Consider the following 17,671-nt stretch of genomic DNA (forward strand, 5'->3'; position numbering starts at 1 on the left):
AATTTGCCAGTGACCTCCTCTGAAATGACTGGCTGCCTAACCAGTCACACAGGGACAGTTCCCTGTGGGTGAGCATGAGGCACAAGTACACACACAGTCAGATGCTCGCAGTCACCATCCCTCACCCCAAGGGAACAAATCCTGGTCCCTGTCTGGGGACAAGACACCCAACCGTCTGGAGTGAGTCTGCCTTCAGGCAAAGGTGAGACCTCACCACAGCCTAATGGCTCCTGCAACCTCCAGGCCAGTGCTGCTGCTCAGCATGGCACAGGCCAAGAGCAGGACTGCACTCACAGACAAAGCCTGTGGCTTTGGGCAAACTGGTACCCAGATCTCCAGCAAGGTAAGAGTGTGGACAGAGAAGTCCATGCCCATCTCCAAACCTGATGCTGCACTTGCTCTTGTAGCAATAAAATGGCTTCAGTTTCCCATTGTGCTTCACCAGGGTCTGACAACATAGTTTTTGTGAACTTGCCCTTTTAAGTTGTTCCGCCTGATCATCTGTACATTTTTTTAAATAAGTCCAACGTGTTTATTATCAATACCAAATATATTAGAGCTTCTCCTTTTAATTTCACTTAACCTAAAGAGACAGTAACATAACCTACCTGATTTTATGACTGAAATCAAACTATACTAAAATCCAAAAACCAATATAAATATTATGAGATAAAGATGAATATTTTTTAAAATTTTATCCCCATTTTTTTATAGTCACTGACATTTTTATTAAAATGTGCCTACTACTTGTATTTACCTAACATTAGAATTTGTCGATAATAGAAGAGCAACAAATTGCACAGGAATACCTATGGCTGGGCCCAACAATACTGCAAGAACCACATGCACTTTACATATTTCACAATGAACAAAAAAGTAGAGTTCAGTTGGTATGATGCACTGCTCTGTCTTAAGAGTACAGTATCAAGCTGATGAATGAAAAACAAGGCAGAGGAGTAAACCCAGATGAAAAAAAGAAAGTAAGCAGTAAAAAAAGTGCTCTGTAATAGGAAATATTTTGTAAAGTGAACAAAAAAATCAAAAGCTAGGTAGAAAAAGATCCTGTGTAGGTGTGCTATAAAGTAAACACGCAATCAGTAAAGGAAATTACTACCTCTCTCAGTTCTCCAATTCTGCGAAGTGCTTTATCCTGACTTTGACTCAGAATGCTCTTAAGAAAAAGGGAGAATAAAGATCAGGTGTATTAAATGTAACTTATAAAACATATAAATACATAAATAAATTCACAGAATTGTACTTCAGCAGAAGATGTAATGATTTGTATTTCTCTTTCAAGTCATGCTTGATGTGTAAGTATTATCATAAATTGCCAACTGTGGGTTGGCAATCTATCACCTGAACTCAGCTGATGCAAAAAAAAAGACTGGAGTACAATAGCTTCACAGTTATTTTGATAAATCAGTATTAACTTGGTTTCCTTAGAAATCCCAGATAATAGAATCTTTTGTTATATGCACACATACAATGCACTGAAAATTAAATCTGTATTTGCACTACACATTTTAAGATTCAAAAAAGCATTCAGGCAAGAGAAGATGAAAAGTAATTCTTACCTGTAGCTTCTTCTTTTCCCGCTGGATAACTTGATAAGCAGACACTAGCTAAAATACAGAAATTGGGTATAATGATGATAATGCATTCATTAACAGCTACTGAAATAATTTCCTTAATTGTATCACTGTGTGCATTTTGAAACTCTTCACTTCACTTGAGAACACTCTGTTGACAGAAGTGTACTTAAATTTTCTCAGTGTTTCCTTTTTCTATCTATAAAATACCTCCAATGTTTTAAAAAAGAAGTCTACATCACAAAACAGTGATGTTACTCAGCATTCATGCACAGTTTTCCCTTTGCTGAGAAGACGTACCATGCTTCAATACAGGGGATCAAAACCCAACAGTATCAGAAAGTTACATCCCAGACAGCTACCCCACAGGGATGTCCATTTGAAAGAGTGCATGCCCCAGGGAGCTTAAGTAAAAGTCATTTTACAAAGAGTATGAATTAAAAAATACATTTACAAATTTTGCAAAAAAGGATCTGTGTAATGTTCTCATCCCATGTGCTTTGCATATACCCAGCAGACAGACAGACTGAAAGTGGACAATATTTCTCATTGTAAGCTGACAAAGGATTTAACAAGTAACTGCACAATTTAGTTTAATTCAAAATTTAATTACAGTTGCCAAAGTTGAAGTAGCTTAATGACACTTGGAACTAGAATATTCTGTTCTGAAATTGATGAAAACCTAAAGGAAAACACATCCAAAACACTCAAACTAGAAACCAATAGGTCAAAATATAACTTCAAATTCTTATATAAAATAAGATTTTTTCAAAATTACTTTTAATTTCAAAGTCATATTTATTTTGCACTTAAAAAGAAAACTAAAACTGCTATGGATGGTTTCCTTCACCACATTTTTGAGATGCTAACTCTGTATCCTACTTTAAGAGAGAAAAAATATTTATGTTTTAATTACTCATTATATATTGAAACTACTGTCATCCAAGCTCCAGCAAAGCAATTCTTTCCAATTGAACTAAAGAAACAGAAAAAATCACCAAGCCTTTTTGATACAGAAAACTAACACTTACTAAACACACTACACTAATAAAAAAAAAAAAAGCCCACACAGAAAACCAAAACCCCAAACACCAAAACAAACCCACAAATTGAAGAATTTTCACTTTAGCAATACTGTTTTACATAAACTTTAAAAAAATACCTACTATACCAGCTGGAAGAGAACCAAAAATTAATGGGAGACAACTGTTTTTTCAGGCATATGCTGAATACTGCAATTGCTGTATACATATTTTAGATTCCAGGGATTTTGACACTAGTAGACAAAAGTCTGCACAGCAATTTTTGTATTTGAGGGCAGCAAACATTAAAAGAACTGTAAAAAACCAGTGCAAACATCCAGTTTTAAATACAACACACACTTCAAACAAAAAAAGCCAACACAAACAAAAAAACCCCAATCCCAGAGAGCTTTACTTTCCCAATAATTCGGGAAATGAGTAAAAAAACTATTTATATCATTGGAGTTCACTAAAATAGCAAAAGAAACGGTCCTTGAATTAATTCCTTACAGGCAATATCTGGAAATTATGGAGAATAGAACTTATTTCTTTAAAACAAAATGCTTGCCTATTGTATGTGCATAGAATATACATTATGCACTTCAAGAAAAAGTTTCAGAACAAAAGTAAATTTGCTGTCATGTGAGTACAAATCATGCTCAGCTCTGTCCTGAACTCCACCCCCTCCTACAGGCTTTCTGCTGAAACCTTAATAGGCCTACTTTCTGTGAGTAACCACTAATTAACCTCTACTGCTGACATGAAGAAATTATTTATAAACAAGAGAAGAAAAGGATTTCCATGTTTTATCACTGGAAAAACATTTGATCTCTCTAGATGCCAATTTGAATTATAATTTAACTTCCATGTTAGGTTTAAATTGAAACATTTGCTCCAAACAGGAAAACAAAAAGATTATCCACTACTGCAATCTCTGTAAGCCTCATCTTTTTCCCCTCTCTACCCAGCTAAACCAGTCACTACATTGCCTACCTCTGAGTATTTTACCCTATAGTTGCCCAAACTGCGCTCCATTCTGCGCAGTCGCTGCAGCAACTGCTCTTTGCTGAGGCTGTCCATATTGCCAGGAGGCTCTTCTGTTTCACTTTCAATGTCAGAAGGTGAGTCAAATGTGGGACTGAGGGCATCCAAGTCCAGTCGATTCAGTGAGTCTCTTGAAGAACTTCGTACCAGGGACTCTTTAGAAGAAGAGCGGAATAGGGTCTCTTTCACCGGGCTTCGAAACAAAGATTCCATGGAGGAAACTCGAAGCTGAAGCCTCTGGGTGAAAGACTGAGTGTCACTTAGCTGCAAAAATCCAAAGCAAGTCATTATTTCTGCACTGCTTTTAGGCAGACAGACACACTAAAGCCCAGGAAAGAGAGACCTGATCTGGGCAACAAAATGACTGTTGCCTAACACATGCATGACACCAAATACACTGTTCTAGACCAAAAGATTCTGTGCTATGGTACTATATACTGCTGGTGCTACAGAAGTGATTCGAAAGCATTACTGCACAATGTTGCCCCTACGATCAAATGTTGGGATGCATGTACCAGGAGCCACGGCTAACTCAATTTCATCAAGCTAAAGTTTTTCCCAAGACATATTAAATGACTTACACTTTTACCACTAGCGACAATACTTTTAAGCCTATCAGTTCTTTTCCTTCAGGTAGAAATTAGCTTTCCAGTCATGCAATATGCCCTGTACTCTTGAAAGCGAGGTTAATGCTCTGTATCCCATGATGGCTGTGCAACAAGATGCATCTCAATGCAGGCAGTCTGCTAATCTACCATTACAAAAAAAACCAAACAAACCTCCACACATCAGTGACACCACTTAATACCAGCTAATGGGATTACACATAAACAAAATACCCTAGTATCCTGACAGGAAAGGATTTATCATCCCTACTCCAGCATGAAGATACATACTGGACACTTAAACCAAAGTAACACAAAGACAACACAGCAGGAAAGGAGGAAACAAACCCCCCATATCCTCCACATACCTGTGGGGAGGCTGGTTCACTTCCATTATTTTCTGTGGATCCGGGAAGTGGTTGTTTAGTTAAGTTCTACAGCAGGAAAAACAACCATTAGAAGGAATAGACACTACAAGGACTGTAATTCACTGATTCTTAGAAATATCATCTGTACTTTTACCTTGCCTGTGTTTTTAGTACTTTCTTTACAATGTTTATTAAGAGGTCTTCATGCAAACAAGCTAGTTTGTTAAATTCGAAACAGATTGCTGCAATATACAGAACTACAAAGCAGCTATGTGTGCATGGATTAGTACAAGACATCTGCAAATGGTGATATCTCCAATTAAGTTACTCAGAGCGATTATTTATATAACATTTATGCGTAAATCAAAGAAACACCAAAAAGCCAAAATGACAGCAGGAAAAATCTAATTGATGACTAGTGTTTACAGCCAACATGAGTAAGAGTAACACCGTCTTTCTCTATTTAACTGCACTGGGAGGGTGGAAACTACCTGGAAAAAGAGTGCTGGTAACAAGCTGTTTTAAACTCCGAACAAGCAGAGGAAGAAAATTAAACTTTCAGAAAAAACATTTGGCAAAAAACTTCATGTGTACATTCCTCTGCACTGCCAAAGAAAGAAAAACAAAACACACACACATAAAAAACTGCACCCCAACCAACAAAACCAACACAGCAGAAAACAATTTGTTTGTTTGTTGGGGTTTTTTGTTCGTTGTTTTTTTGGGTTTTTTTGGTGGGTTTTTTTTTTTTAACATTCTGTTCCTAGTCTGTCTATCCTGCTTTTCCTATGTCCTATGTTCAGGTGTTTTCTAACCAACTCCCAGTGACGGGAAGCTGGATAACACCACAGTTTTCAAGAAGGATGACCCTGGAAACTACTGGTCTATTAGTCTCACTTCAGTGGTCGGTAAAATTATGGAGAAAATTTTTCTGGGAGTTACTGAAAAACACCTGAAAGACACCACAGTCATTGGTCACAGTCAGTACAGCTCCACAAGGGGAAACTCCTGCTTGTCAAATATGATTTCTCCTTATGACAAGATTATCCATGGAGCTGACCAAGGAAAGCCATTTGTTATAAACTTTTTAGATTTCAGTAAAGCTTTGGATACTGTCTCTTACAGTATCCTTCTGGACAAAATGTCCAGCACACAGCATGCAATGGTTGAGCAACTGGCTCATGGGTCAGGCATAAAGAGTTATGGGGTAACTTCACAAAGAGTAAACGGGGTAACATCAGACTGGTGACCTGTCACTAGTGGGGTTCCACAGGGCTCCATCTTAGGCCCAGTTCTCTTCAACAGCTTCATGAATTACTTGGATGCAGGACTCAAAGGTACACTAAGTAAGTTTGATGATGACTCTAAATTGGGAGGAGCTCTCGACTCCCCCAAAGGTAGGGAGGCCCTGCAGAGAGACCTCAACAAATTAGAGGACTGGGCAATCACCAACCATATGAAGTTCAACAAGGGAAAATGCTATATTCTGCACCTGGGATGGGGCAACCCTGGATGTTCGTACAGACTGGGGAAAGAGAGGTTGGAGAGCAGTGCACAGAAAGAGAACTGGGGATCCTGGTCAACAGAAAGTTGAATATGAGTCAGCAGTGCCCTGGCAGCCAGGAGGGCCAATCGTGTCCGGGGGGGCATCAGGCACAGCATCGACAGCCAGTCGAGGGAGGGGATTGTCCTGCTCTGCTCTGAGCTGGTGTGGCCTCGCCTTGAATATTGTGTGCAGTTTTGGGCACTGCAATAGAGGAAAGATACTAAGCTGTTAGAGAGTGTCCAAAGGAGGGCAATGAAGATGGTGAAGGGCCTTGAGGGTACTTGGTCTGTTCAGCTTGGAGGAGACTGAGGAAATACCTCATTGCAGTCTACAACTTCCTAAGGGGGGGAAGTGGAGGGGCAGGAACTGATCTCTTCTCCGTGGTGACCAGTGATAGGACCCAAAAGAATGGTACGAAGCTCTGTCAGAGGAAGTTTATGCTGCATATTATAAAAGGTTCTTCACCCAGAGGGTCGTTGGGCATGAGAACAGGCTCCCCAGGGCAGTGGTCACAGTACCAAGCCTGACAGAGTTCAAGAAGTGTTTGGACAACACTCTCAGGTACATGGTGTGATTCTTGGGGCTGTCCTGTGCAGGACCAGGAGTCAGATTTCGGTGATTCTTGTGGGTCCCTTCCAACTCAGGATATTCTATCACTCTAACCTATACAAATCCTGACAGTTTTATGTTCTTTAAACCCAGTCCAACTGAATTAGCAACACATGCTAGAAACCATCTTGGACATGAATTGTCCAAGAGAAGCAAAGTACTGAGGCATATCAAACAAAATATGGGTAAATTCACTTAAAAGCAGTGTAACTCTTAATTTTAAATCCAGCTGTACCCTGAAAGTTACATGCAAACTGAAAAATTTAAGGTGTACATATAACTGAAATTTGAATCATAATCCCCCTTGTATGCATCTGCCACATAATCACATTCACAGCTTCTACTCTGGATACACAGATAAGCATACCTAAATATTAACGAGGCAGAGGAATGATACAGTGTAAAAGGGCTTTAAAAAGGTCTTAAGGAAGTACAAAAAATACCACAGAATGAAGAGAAATTCAGATAGTTAAGGAAAACAGGGTACTGAGCAGTCACCCAGATGCAGACAAAATTAAATGAGTAATAACCAGACATACAAGAAGTCTGAATTTGGAAATTGCGCTTCACCTGGTTTGAACAAAATCTGCATTCTGCTTCAGAACACTATCCTGTGGTGGTGGATTTATTCCTAGCGGATTAACAGCTCTTACTGTGTTTTAATCTACAGCACTTCCACATTTTATTCTCAGTTCCCTTACCTGTTCTTTTTCGTTTCCTAACTGGGAAGTTAATAATAAGGTAATCCAAATAAAAAATTTTCTGTTCTACAATTTACAAAGCATCTACCATGCTAGTACAGGCCTGACAACAGAGGAAGACAAATACTTTACCAAGAATAACGAACTAACTGCATATACTTCTTTCAAAAATCATATATTCTGATATACATAAAAGAGAATTAAAGAAAACTATGAAGGGTTTGTACATGTAATTCATAAGAATAATTTAATATTTAACATCTATTTTAAAACACAAGATTAAGTAGATTTATTAAATTTAATAAGGTTTTTATTAATATAGAACCCATGGATGCTGTTCCTTTCTTTGAAGATGCTTAAAAATCTGCCATTTAAGGATTTACAAAGATCCTCAAAAATGTAATTTCAAAACTAAACTAATGCCGCCACTTTTAAAATTCTCCTACTTTTTATGCTGGCGTCTTTGTACTCAATCTGTGTGGACAAATGTAGAAACTACATCTGGGGGTTAGACTTTCCACTGGCATAAATAATCCACTGGCAGGGATACACTGGTAATCTTTTGTATAAAAACTGGACCACCATAGGTATGTAGCTGCTACAAGACTACATCACTGTGCAATGGGTTGTATTCAGGTGTCCACACACTGAAAGTAACTATGAATGGAAGTTGCTATATATAAGTATTGATTCAAGAGGCTTTCAAGAGCTTAAATGCCCTAGCCTTTCATAAGTCTTATGAGAGCTTTCAGCAAAACCAGAATCACAGAGCACGAGCAGGCATTTCAAACATCTTAAACCCAGCTGTTACATCAGGGTTTTTGGAAACCAAGGGAAGTGTCTCCTCCACAAACTCACAGAACATACACATCCATATACTTACAATCTCTAATAAAAAGGTTTCTTTTTATTATGAAGATGTATAAATCATAACTCAGTTTTAACTGGAGCACATTAGGATGTTTTAGTGACATTTACACCTCCTTACTTCCCTATTTCTGAAACGCAAACTAATTCATCTTACTTATTTCTCAAAGGTATAAGTAGATTAGTAAGCCTGAAAAGTGAAAGTTTAAATGTTTTAATTTAAAAACATTTTACTGTTTTCCCTCCTTCTCAGGTATTCCAAAACTTAGTAAATTATGGAGGGAGAAAGGAAAGAAAGCTTAGTAGACATTTTTTCCCCTCATTTCCCTTTCATTTTTCTTTTAAAAACCACATTGTGTCCAAGAATATTTTGAACAAAATGCAACAAAACCTATGTAGCTTAGTTAGTAACGAGTTTATACCAACTTCATATACGCCAAAAAAATCCACAATTACAGTCACTTCTCTATGACATTCACTCTCTTAGATCACATATCAGTTGCATACACACAGTTTGATTTAGCAGAATTAATATGCATTTGTGTGTGTTGATGAAACTTTCCCTCTCCTGCATCTTCAGTTTATCTAGGTTTCCCAAACATACATAATGTAGGGTGCTTTTTAATATAATTGTTTTTATAATCAGACATCCCATTCTCTATTCTCATTGTTTTCTCCCCCTCCCAATTCCTACTGTGAGAGTACTGCTCTAGAGTTTTCAGAAAGCTCAGAGAAAAAAATCAGTTTTACAGGTAACATATTATTAATACACACTGGTACACATTAACAATAACTTGTACATTATAACTATTTGTTATGTATGCAGTCTTGTATATAAATATGCAAGCCAGTAAATATGCCACTGAAGTACATACTAAAAGATCATATAAAGACAACATTTGAGCAATCACACAAATACATTATTTGAAATAAAACTGTTTTAGAGATATTCTGTAATGTAGTGAAAACCAAAAAAGGTTAATTTTGCAGTGAATCTTTAAGTAGCAATTGCTGGATTTCAAATATGATCAAAATATCTAGAACTGAAAAAAAAATTTAGTAACTATTTTGAAACTACAGATTTTCAGCATGTCCTCTTTGGTCCCCATCAAAAAGTTCAATCTTGAAAACACAACTGAACTAGTAATGAATCAGTGTTTTAAGGACATGCTCTAAAAAAGCATAACCATTTGCAACAAATTAAGACTTTCCATGGATCACCATTTTAATCATTAATCATTGTTTCTGTCCAATCTTGCTTAGCCTGAGAGAGAAAAGTCCAACACAACATGGTGTGCCTTGCTCTGTCCACCTCCTTATTAGATTTCTATCCTGCTACAGCTTTCAGTGACTTGTCATTTTCAGCCCCTGCATGACCAGCAAAGAGCACTTACTCAACCGGAAAAGCATCAGGGATGAGCTGGGGCTCTAAAAAATACTGTGATTTGACTACAGACTCGGGAATGCCATGCCTCCGAAGCATGTGAAGGATGCCATTCCAGACCTATGACAATAGCAAGAATACAGCTTTGTATGTGCCTATGTTAAAAAGCGGAAGTCTGCTTTCGTCCCTATGCCTGCTTCTTTCTCTTCACGTCTCGTCTCTTCTCATTGAGCTTCTCCACTTACATATGATGAAAACAACAATTCCAGGCAAAGAAATGTATATTTAAAATAAAAATCAATTATTATAAAAAAGGTTAGTTATCCTCACAATAATAGCTGCCAGGGTACCAACTAGATACAGATTAATTTCAAAGTCTACGTGAAATAATTATTCCCTGCTGCCATTAGTAGTAAATGACAAGCAACCTTTACTGTACACAGCAAAAAGCATGTAATTTTTACACGAAACCAATCCCAATGTTTATCCTATCCATTTATCTTGAAATATATACAGACATATACAAACATGAAATGGAAGATTCTATGCAACAAACATACAAACTTTTGCAACATTTATTTAAAAGTTGTGTAGGGTACGGTTACCTGTACAAGAGAAAACGTTAATTTTTTTATGTTACGATAAATTCACATCATACAGCACACCAGCCAGGAGCTATCAGGTACTACCTCTGTGAAATTTAGTGCAGGGTTAGCAACAAGGTAGTTAAGATAGATGTCTCTGTGAGAACAAGCCACAAGCAACACTAGGTTTGCCTTCTAGTACATTACTCTCCTCCACCTGCTAAAGGCATTACTAAGAGGGGTAGGAGGACTCACCACACTGTCACTCTGTGGTTTAGGTTGTTTGGTGGGATCCAAAGCAAAGATAGTATACTCAGAGAGAAAAGCAGGTTCTGCTATCATTCCGGCTAACAGCTGTCATTCAATGCAAAAAGGAGGAAAATGAAAATAAATCAAGAAATAAAGAACACTGCACAACTTTACTCATTTTTTCCATGCTATTAAAAACATAATAAAACAATACAGCAGTTTATGAGACAACAGATATTGATAAAGGCAGGACATAACCAGAAAATATGCATTAGATCATTTCAGAACGGCCAAAATACAATTTTTATCATTTGGTAGTAAAGAAGCATGCAATTTAAAAGACAGATCCTAGTTTAGCCAAAGATAAAGAAAATGTTTCAGGCACTTATACTGTCACTTTTTTAAACTTCTGTGGATGAGTTATCATATACCACTGAGCCCTATACGCTCTCAGTTATGCATGAACAACCCACTATTCTAAAAATTCTATCAGTATTTCAGTTATATACACTATAAATCGCTTGCTTTTGACTACTTATCATCAGTGCTCTTATACACTAGAATTCTAACTACATTAAAAAAAATTCCTTATATTGTTTTTAAACTACTAGAACACTATTTTGTAAAAACACCACAAGTTGAATTAAACATTTTATCAAATCAGTATGTAAGAAGAGATTTAAATCCCTAGAGATGAAAACATGAAGAGAAGGAGACTGGAATTTGAATTCAAACTGGATATATATATTTAATGTAATGCAATCTAATGCTGTTAGGATGTGTAACAGATTTCAAAAAAATATTCCTCTCATGATTATACTCATTTATATGTAAGTTCAAGGTTCTTTCAGCCTTTCTTACAGCCTGAGATTTCAGAATTGTGCTGTCTGCTGACTGAACCAAAACATGAAATAACGCAAAACTGTTCTGAAATAATGAGACAAAACCCTATATCAAGTTACTAAATAGTATTTTTAGGAGCCAAATAAATTACAGTGTAAGTTAAGAGTTTGATTTACTTTTTTTTCTGACAGTTACATTGACTCCAGTGCTCTAGTAGCTTACTTACATCAATTCAAATTGAGAGAGGAAAAATATTTTCATATGTAAGATCTGGAACACTACATGGCTCTCAATTTATGTTCACAAAACCCTTTCAGAAATTGTAGTAAGTGGTTAATGTTCATTGACAGCCATATACAATAGCTTCTGATTGTTGGATTTGCCAATAACTAGCTAGGTCTGAGAAACTCAGCTGAAACTTCTCACTTTTAAGTTGCTACAAAGACTAGCTGCTAATAAAAGAGATGGTCACATTTCTCCTGCTCCCAATCTTTTTCACCCCTCTGGCCTCAGCACACTTGCCCTCTGCATTCACTGTGGTTGCAAACACTTGCTGAGTTTTGTGAGACTGGTCACCAGTCTCAGCCTATTAGAAGTGTAATGCTTAAAGAGTAAACTGTGTTAAAGTTCCTGCTATATACATTCAAGTGTGTAAAACCGATAGAAGTTTCCTTATCTGAGCTTTCAGACAAAGGAAAAATAAGAAAGCTGATAAATGATAATGATTCCAAAAAATCTTCCTCCAGTGCTGACAATTGTAGAAGCTCATAGCCTTGACCCTGCTATGCATTTTGCACACGTTCCTCTTCTTGAAAGGATATATGCCAGAAAAAGAAAGAGGTAAATATTATGCATGCACAAACATACCACAGCAGTACTACAAGCAAGCCTGATGGCCTCATGAATTAGAAGCACGCAAATTCTCCACCACAAATAAAGTTATGAAATCTTAAAAGAGAGAAATTACTTTGTATGTTTGGAGAAGATCAGTTAAGAAGATAAAACACAGTTTGCAAAGCACTGATAAATGGATTACAGCAAATATTATTAACCAAAAGATTATGAACATTTTCAACATGTAACATATTATCTTCAGCTTAGTTAAGTCACTTTTAACAACATGACCCAAGAACTTCAGGAATCACAGGCAATTTAAATTATCTCTTCATAGTAACAGCATGCTAATCCTTGTTTCTCAAAAAATTATTAAATTGTGACATTTCACCATAGCATTACTTCACTTCATCCTAATTCCATTATTTAGTACATCAAACAATTTGCATTAAAAATAATTCCTATTTGATCTCTAACAAGTTCACCCCGCTCCAAAAAAAAAGATGGACTGTCAGTTTGCTCAGCACCTAAGAGCTGTTAGGATTTTTAGTCATCCCTGGAAGTTCACGACCATGTTATTGCAGTCAAGTTCTAACAGGAGACCTAGACATTAATTCTTTCACAAAACATTAATTACAAACCCCAAAACTTACAGGTAAGAGAGAGAGAGCTTTAAACAATGGCAGGAGTTAATTTTAAAAATCCACTCAAAACTACCTGGTAGACTGATACAGAGTGTATGCAACTCCTGTTTAGCAAGATTGGAAGATCCAGGCTATCCACTGTCTAAAATATGCCAATATATATTATGTTATGATTTTGAGAAAAAGAAAGAAAAAAACTTATGAATATAAATTGATGCAGCACTGCTTGAGTTTTCAGACATACAACTCCAGGGTCTCTATCATAATTAACAGTTTACACAAACAGTAGAATGCAATTAGCAATTCTGCTAAGTTTCACAGATGTTGATCAGACACAAGAACATTTCTAAATAATCTCAGCTTCACCCTGCTGTCGACTGAGTAAAGGCAAGCACAAAAAGGAAGGAGCCAACCCTACAAATAAAGAAGAACAAAATACAGTACTGAGGCAGAACAGTAATTACTGTATCAAAATGAAATTCCAAAGTATTTCTTCTCCAGTAGCCAAGAGTTTCACAATTCAAATAGCTACCAAAGACAGAACATGCTCAGTCATGGTCCAAGAGTGTTATTTCTTTAGAACTGGCTGTATCTACCCACTAGTGAGTTCATCCTCTGTTCTCAGATGTTGGGTGACCAACAATGAAAATATTTAAGGACTGGCTCACAGTATTTTTGTTACTTTGATAGGTATGTTTTTACCGTTAAATTATAGGCAGAGCTCTCTAGTGAGTTCTGTAATTATACTACTTAATGCTTTCCAATATATACATGTGTTTTTATCTGCATTTTTAATTTTTTTAATCATCTATTCAATATGGCTTTAAGAACTAGCTGTCTAGTTAACTTGGAAGGGGGATGTTAGGGAAAGGAGTATTAAAAGTAACTAAAAATTATTCACCTATGCCTGGAAAACAGGCAAGAAACCACCTGGTAGTCAAGCAAAATTAAACAATATTACCACGGGATTCTTGCACTTAAGGACTTGTCCTAAAACCCACTCTGAATTATCTTAGTAGCTTCAGAAACATTAAAGACATCTGGTGCTATACTGTCTTATGTATCACTAGCACCACTTTAGCGCTAGACCAGTATAGTGATCAATAAAACTAGACAAGTGGTGACTCCAAGCAGGATGAAGCATACCAGAAACAGAGTATGCGAAGATGTAATTGTTTAATTAACCTGCTCTAATCCTCTGAATGCCATCACATCCCACTTGAAGCTTGCTATAGAAATCCTAGTAAGATCTTCCAACATTCTGTTTGAAACATACTCTGGAGGAAGCGGCTGATACACCTGAAGGCTGTGCTGCCATTCAGTGAGACCTTGATAGGCTGGGGAGTTGGGCAGAGAGAAACCTAATGAAGTTCAACAAAGGCAAGTGTAGAGCACTGGACCTGGGGACAAATAACCCCAAGTACCAGTACAGGTTGGAGGCTGACTACCCAGAGAGCAGCTCTGCAGAGAAGGACCTCAGAGTCTTGGTGGATGAAAAGTTGACCATGAGCTGGCGGTGTGCCCTTGCAGCCAGGAGGGCCAATGGGATCCGGGGGTACATTAGGAAGAGCACTGTCAGCAGGTCGAGGGAGGGGATCCTTCCCCTCTACTCAGCTTTAGTGAGGCCACACCTGGAGCGCTGTGTCCAGTTCTGGGCTCCTCAGTACAAGAAAGACAAGTTGCTTCTGGAGAGGTATTAGACACCCGACCAGTTATTACTGGGTCAGAACCACTTTGTGGGGAGTGTGTGTGTGTGTGTGTGTGTGCGTGCGTGTGTGGAGGGGGAAGGATGGGTCGAACCTCATGGAGGTGAGGTGGCTTTGCATCCCTCACAGCAGGCCCCTGGAGCCCACATGAGGAAGCCCCAGGGTAGCCATCAGTCACAAACAGCCCAGGAAAACTATAACACACCACACCTCCTGGAGCCCCTAACCCAGTGCAGATTGGCAGAGCCAGTGAGGATACTGCCCCCCACCCTGGCCTGGAGCCCCAGAGTGGCTGGTGGCCTAGAGGGGTTGGCCATAGCGACCAGAGCAGATAAAATCATAGGTATGTCTTTGCCTTGCATCGTGGTCCTGCCACTTGAAATTGTGAGAGCTGGCCTTCTACAAGGTTTCTGTGGTAGCTCTCTCTCCCTCTTTCTCCTTCTTTTTGCTCCCTCTGCTTCTCTTTCTTTGCTCCTTTCTTGATGCTTAGGGTGGCTTGGAGCTGGAGGGATTGGATTTTGATTTAAATGTTGTGGATTAATAGTATATACTGAGTCAGCACTGTGGTGGAACATTTTGTCTAGCTTGTGTGGTGTCCTTCTGCACAAGTTCCCTTATTTGCTGCCCTAAATGAATAAATAAATCCCTTGAGAACAAATCTGTGGCTTATTCTCTTGACGCTATCTCGAGGTATTAAAGAACCCTATATTTATATTTTAAAGTAAAACTCCTAGCTGAGTCCAGGAGCTGGTAGCTCCCAGAGCTGGAATCTTACAAGAAGGTGCAGTGGAGGGCCACAAAAATGGTTAGGGATCTGGAGCATCTCTCTTATGAGGAGAGACTGAGAGAGATGGGCCTGTTCAATCTGGAGAAGAAAAGACAGAGAGGGGATTTAATTAATACATGCACATATCTCAAAAGATGTTGTCAAAAAGATGGTGCCAGACTCTTTTCAGTGGTGCCCAGTGACAGGACAAGGAGCAGTGTTCATAAACTAAAACACAAGAAGTTCCATCTCAACATGAGGAAGAACTTCTTTTCATTGAGACTGGCAGAGCACTGGAACAGGCTGCCCTGGGAGGTCATGGAGTCTCTCTCTCTGAAGACATTCAAACCAAATCTGGACACATTCCTGTGTCACTTCCTGTAGGTGTCCCTGCCTTGCCAGAGGGTTGGACTGGATGACCTCCAGAGGTTTCTTCCAACCCTAATAATTCCGTGATTCTGTGATACTCCAGGGCATATGATCTCCCTAAACTACACTGATCTTAATCTCAGGCACCAAATTTATAGGCTGAAGGCTGTTAAGGACTACATCTAGTGCAAGTAGCTCAGTGTACAGTTGCATTGTAAGCTGCAGGTTGTGCCCTGGGTAGGAGGAAATGGTCCCCAACGAAGGGCATGGGGACTTGCTGTGCTGGCTGGATGGTGGCCAGTCACCCAGAGACTCTGCAGAACCCACTGAACAGTGAGAAGACCCCAGAACAAAGATCACCATTGGAACACGCACACAGACTTGAAAGCCCGGGGATTCCTTTGTTCAGTATCTCAGCTTGGAGGCACCCAGCCTGATCTGTCATTATGTTGCTGCACCTTGATAAAATTACTTAAAGGAACCAGAAGTCTGGGACTCTGCTGTGGGAAACCTTGGGTCAAGCCAGTAAGAGGAACTTGTCTGACAATGTGAGTGTGAGTAGAGAGTCAAGAAAGTCACCCACTGGCTCATTGGAGCTGCCTGTGGCAAAGGGGCTTAAGTCCTAGCAGTGAAAGCCTGGGATGGTGCAAGTGTGACTGCCAGAGTGGCTCCTGGATGGTCATACAAGAAAGTTTCCTTAATATGCTGTGATATGGCTGATCTTTCATCACAATATTTAACTCTCATTCTGATTTTTTTTTGGTACACAACTTGTCTAAGAGAAAAGCCAGTATCTGCTCATCTACTTCAAGGAGCTAGCAGATTCAGCTACCAGCTAAAGGTTTAGAGTTTCAATTCTTACTGACAAGTAAATCATTCCTCAGAGTAAAATAAATAAATAAATTTGGTTATTTGTCCAAGTTGGGGAATGCTAGGAAAAAAAGTTGTGAATAATTCAGTAATTTTCCCATTTACAAAATATTTATTTATAAAAAGTTTGTGCAATTTGCAACATACTCTTTTATGTCTCATCCCTACTGTGATCATGGAATAGGAAAAAATGAATAGCTGAAAGTTCAAGGTTTTCCCTGCAATTAAAAAAGCCCCAGAATCCAAGAAAGCAGAACTGCATTTTCAGAAAGAGGAAGTACAGAAATCAAATACAAGGTCTTTTCTGGTTTGCTTTTAACTTTCATGAGTGATCTAATCATGTTGGTGTAAGCATCAGGAGTTGTAAAATTCAAGTTTACATACATACAAATTTAGTCTTAAATTTGCATGTCAGAAAGGAAAAAAATAGATATATCTGAACCAGTACCATCTTTGCATGGCAACATTTGTTAAGAACTACTTCAAATTAAGTATGTCAATACAGGAAAGATGCAGGATTAGCAAAAGTACTGAAAGAATATTATTTCAGCTTGCCTTGTCGTGCTTTATTAATAGCCAATGCTATAAAAATATTTCAATTAATTTAAAAATCCTTTTAAAAGTAATTTTACAGCACTAAAGTGAGACTGAAAAGTACCTGTCATGGTTTGAGATACCCCAAAATCCAATTTCTCTAGTCTAAGCCCCCTCCCACATGTCAACCTAATGTGAGATGGGTTTTCCAGACAAAAACATGCCAGACTCCAAGTGGGGGAAAGGGAATATATTACAATGACTGGACAAATAAATATTATAACACATTATACACACAATCACAACTATCTCTACCATGACATATACATTTACAATGATCAGATCTCTTCTCCCCTCCAAATAAAAGTCCAGGAGGGAAAGAAGGACAGATCCCTTCCAGTCTCCGAACAGCAGGAGTACTTTCCAAGGCAGCAGGTTTCTTCTTCTCCTGCATGCAGCAGCTGTGGCTAGATTTCTGCCAGCACTCACGGGGGAGGTATCCAAGCTCCCTCGGCCCCCTTGACGCAGGCAAAGGGG

At 38.4% G+C, this 17,671-nt stretch overlaps 1 protein-coding gene across 10 annotated transcripts in view; it reads right to left on the reverse strand.

Moving 5' to 3' along the window:
• GOLGA4 (golgin A4) overlaps positions 1-17,671 on the reverse strand; it is a 73,135-nt gene that overhangs the window by 45,062 nt on the left and 10,402 nt on the right. For 5 of the 10 annotated variants that reach the window (XM_018075263.1, XM_029961796.1, XM_018075272.2 and 2 more), the window contains 5 exons: positions 10,575-10,673; positions 4,629-4,694; positions 3,605-3,919; positions 1,575-1,622; positions 1,115-1,171 (listed from right to left, as the gene is read on the reverse strand). In XM_018075263.1, the coding sequence (XP_017930752.1) occupies positions 1,115-1,171; positions 1,575-1,622; positions 3,605-3,919; positions 4,629-4,694; positions 10,575-10,661 (573 nt within the window). In that variant the 5' untranslated portion in view covers positions 10,662-10,673. The remainder of the gene's footprint in view (positions 1-1,114; positions 1,172-1,574; positions 1,623-3,604; positions 3,920-4,628; positions 4,695-10,574; positions 10,674-17,671) is intronic. The other 5 variants (XM_018075264.1, XM_029961797.1, XM_018075265.1 and 2 more) reach the window with 5 other exon arrangements.

This window comes from Manacus vitellinus, unplaced genomic scaffold (genome assembly GCF_001715985.3).
Source record: "Manacus vitellinus isolate BGI_N305 unplaced genomic scaffold, ASM171598v3 scaffold_3_pilon, whole genome shotgun sequence".
Classification (NCBI taxonomy): domain Eukaryota; kingdom Metazoa; phylum Chordata; class Aves; order Passeriformes; family Pipridae; genus Manacus; species Manacus vitellinus.